At 57.6% G+C, this 2199-nt stretch overlaps 1 protein-coding gene across 2 annotated transcripts in view; it reads right to left on the bottom strand.

The window, feature by feature from the left end:
* The window catches only part of IGFBP7 (insulin like growth factor binding protein 7), a 79153-nt gene extending 77342 nt beyond the window's left edge, over positions 1-1811 (bottom strand). Inside the window, exon 1 of one of the 2 annotated variants that reach the window (XM_055085951.1) lies at positions 1288-1811. In XM_055085951.1, the coding sequence (XP_054941926.1) occupies positions 1288-1762 (475 nt within the window). In that variant the 5' untranslated portion in view covers positions 1763-1811. The remainder of the gene's footprint in view (positions 1-1287) is intronic. The other variant, XM_024132019.3, reaches the window with a different exon arrangement.
* Between the last annotated feature and the right edge of the window lie 388 nt (positions 1812-2199).

The following is a 2199-nucleotide window of genomic DNA, read 5'->3' as shown; positions in this document are numbered from 1 at the left end:
CGCTCCGCGGCATGTGGGATCCTCCCGGACCGGGGCACGAACCTGTGTCCCCTGCATCGGCAGGCGGACTCTCAACCACTGCGCCACCAGGGAAGCCCTGGTTACACTATTTAAGGCTTTCAATAGTGAACTATGAAATCAGTGGCAGATGACCTATTAGCCATGTGGACTTCCGGGAAAAACTTAAAAAAACCCCAAAAAACAAACAAAAAAAATCACTTGGAAAGCCTGGAGAAAGTATGAGCTGTGTTAAAGAAGCAACTGCTTCTGTCATTTCAGGAGAACTGCCTCTTCTCTCCCTTTTTCCTACCTTGGCTGGGATCAGGAGAGAGACTGCCAAGGTTGGATTTCTAACCTTCCCTTGAAACTACTGCCTAAGCAGACATTAGTATTAAAAGCTCTTTTTTTTTTTCTTTTTTGCAAGTCCAGACTCTATTTTCCCCTTTCATTTATGGCAAGCTTGGACTTGTGTGGAATAAAATAAACGATCAAACATAACCTCAAAGGCATTCCTGCTGAACAGTGCATCCTGGGTACAAATTACACAAGAAAGGAAAAAGAAAAACAAAACGGTCATAAGGTTCACAACACAAACGACATCATAAAAACATCCTTCAAAGAGTTTGTATTTTTTCGCCCACAAATAATTAGCTAGTTAGATTACTGTTTGAGAATCTGTAACTTCCAGTAAGTGAATTATTTTCCTTAATATTAAGAAACCATGAAATCCAATTTTTAAAATTCTTACAATCTAGCCAAACAAACATGGGACAAACAACTTCTCTCTGAAAGTCCTTACACTGTATTTCATCGTCAAACGCCTTTCTCCTATCTCTTAATTTCATCTCTATACACTCAAGCCAAGAAAGAATGGAGAGAAAATGACATTTTTGGGTTCCCAGAAGAGTGGGGGCAGCTTTTGCGAATCGACTTGCCAGCTGTTAGCATGAGCTGGGTGAGCTTTGGGGACAGGAGAATCTGTGGTATCTGGAAATCTTTTCTATACATACACTCGCCCTGCAAGTCCTCACTTTCTTGGCGCACGCACCAAACTCTCAAAACCACCAAAGAAAGAGAAGGGGAGGCGTCGCCCATCCCTCCCGGCCTCTCGCCGATGCCAACTCCCCCCTCCCCGAGTCTGCCCGGATGCCCAAGGGAGGAGACGGGGGAACCAGCCAGGTGCGCCGGCCGCGGACGCCCTGTCGGCTCTGCCCCGCAAGGGGGCGCCTGGTTCTCCTCGCCCGGCGGGGCGGGGTCGGAGTCGGAGGGGAAAGCGCACATGCCCACCTTGCTCGCAGGTGCCCTTGCTGACCTGGGTGATGGCCTTCTCCCCGCGGCTCTCGGCCTTCAGGCTGGCGGCGCGCAGCTGGCAGCCGCTGGGGTAGGTGATGCCGTCGCTGCCGCACACCGGGTAGCGGCTCTTGCACACGCACACGCCGCTCGCCTCCGGGCCGCCGGCTGCTGCCCCGCCTTTACCCTTCCGCCTCTTGCGGCTCTTCACGCACTCCATGCCCGGCGCGCAGTGCCCCCTGCCGGCGCCGCTGCCCCCGCACGGCTCGCCCTCGCCGCGGGCGCACACCGGGCAGCAGCCGCACGCGTCGCGGGTCTCGCCCAGCTGGCAGCCCCGCGGGGGCAGGGGCGGGCAGGCGGCCGGCTCGCAGGGGCCGCAGGCGTCCGAAGAGGAGGAAGAGGAGAGGGGCAGGAGCAGGAGCAGCAGCCCGGCTGCGCCGAGGAGCAGGGCGGACAGCGGCGGCCGCTCCATAGTGGGGCACGTTGGCGGCGGCGGGAGCGCGAGTGAGCCGCGTCCCGCCGGCCCGCGCTTTAAATCCGGCGCCCCGCCCGGCCAGGCCGCGGGAACCACACCCCCCGGGCGGCTAGAGCTTGGCCTCCTCGTCCGCACCGCCCCTCCCGGGACCGCGGGGCTCTAGCGCGCCCCTGCTGGCGGGGCATCCGCTGGGCCCGGGGACGCTCCGTCTCACGCCTCTTCGCTTTCGGTTTTGGCTCTGAGCGCACCCCGCCGGCTGCTGGTCAGCCCCCTGCTTCCGAGGGCTGCACCCCGTCCTTTGGGGCTCTCCCGCAGTGAAGACAGTTCCCTCCCCTCCGGTCCCTCGACTCTCGCAGTCCGGGTATTCATACTTATTAACAACAGCTTTGAGATGACCCCATGTGTAATCCATTATATTCTCCGTGAGTCTGGGA

This window comes from Physeter macrocephalus, chromosome 7 (assembly GCF_002837175.3).
Source record: "Physeter macrocephalus isolate SW-GA chromosome 7, ASM283717v5, whole genome shotgun sequence".
NCBI lineage: Eukaryota > Metazoa > Chordata > Mammalia > Artiodactyla > Physeteridae > Physeter > Physeter macrocephalus.
This window is presented reverse-complemented; position numbering and strand designations above follow the sequence as displayed.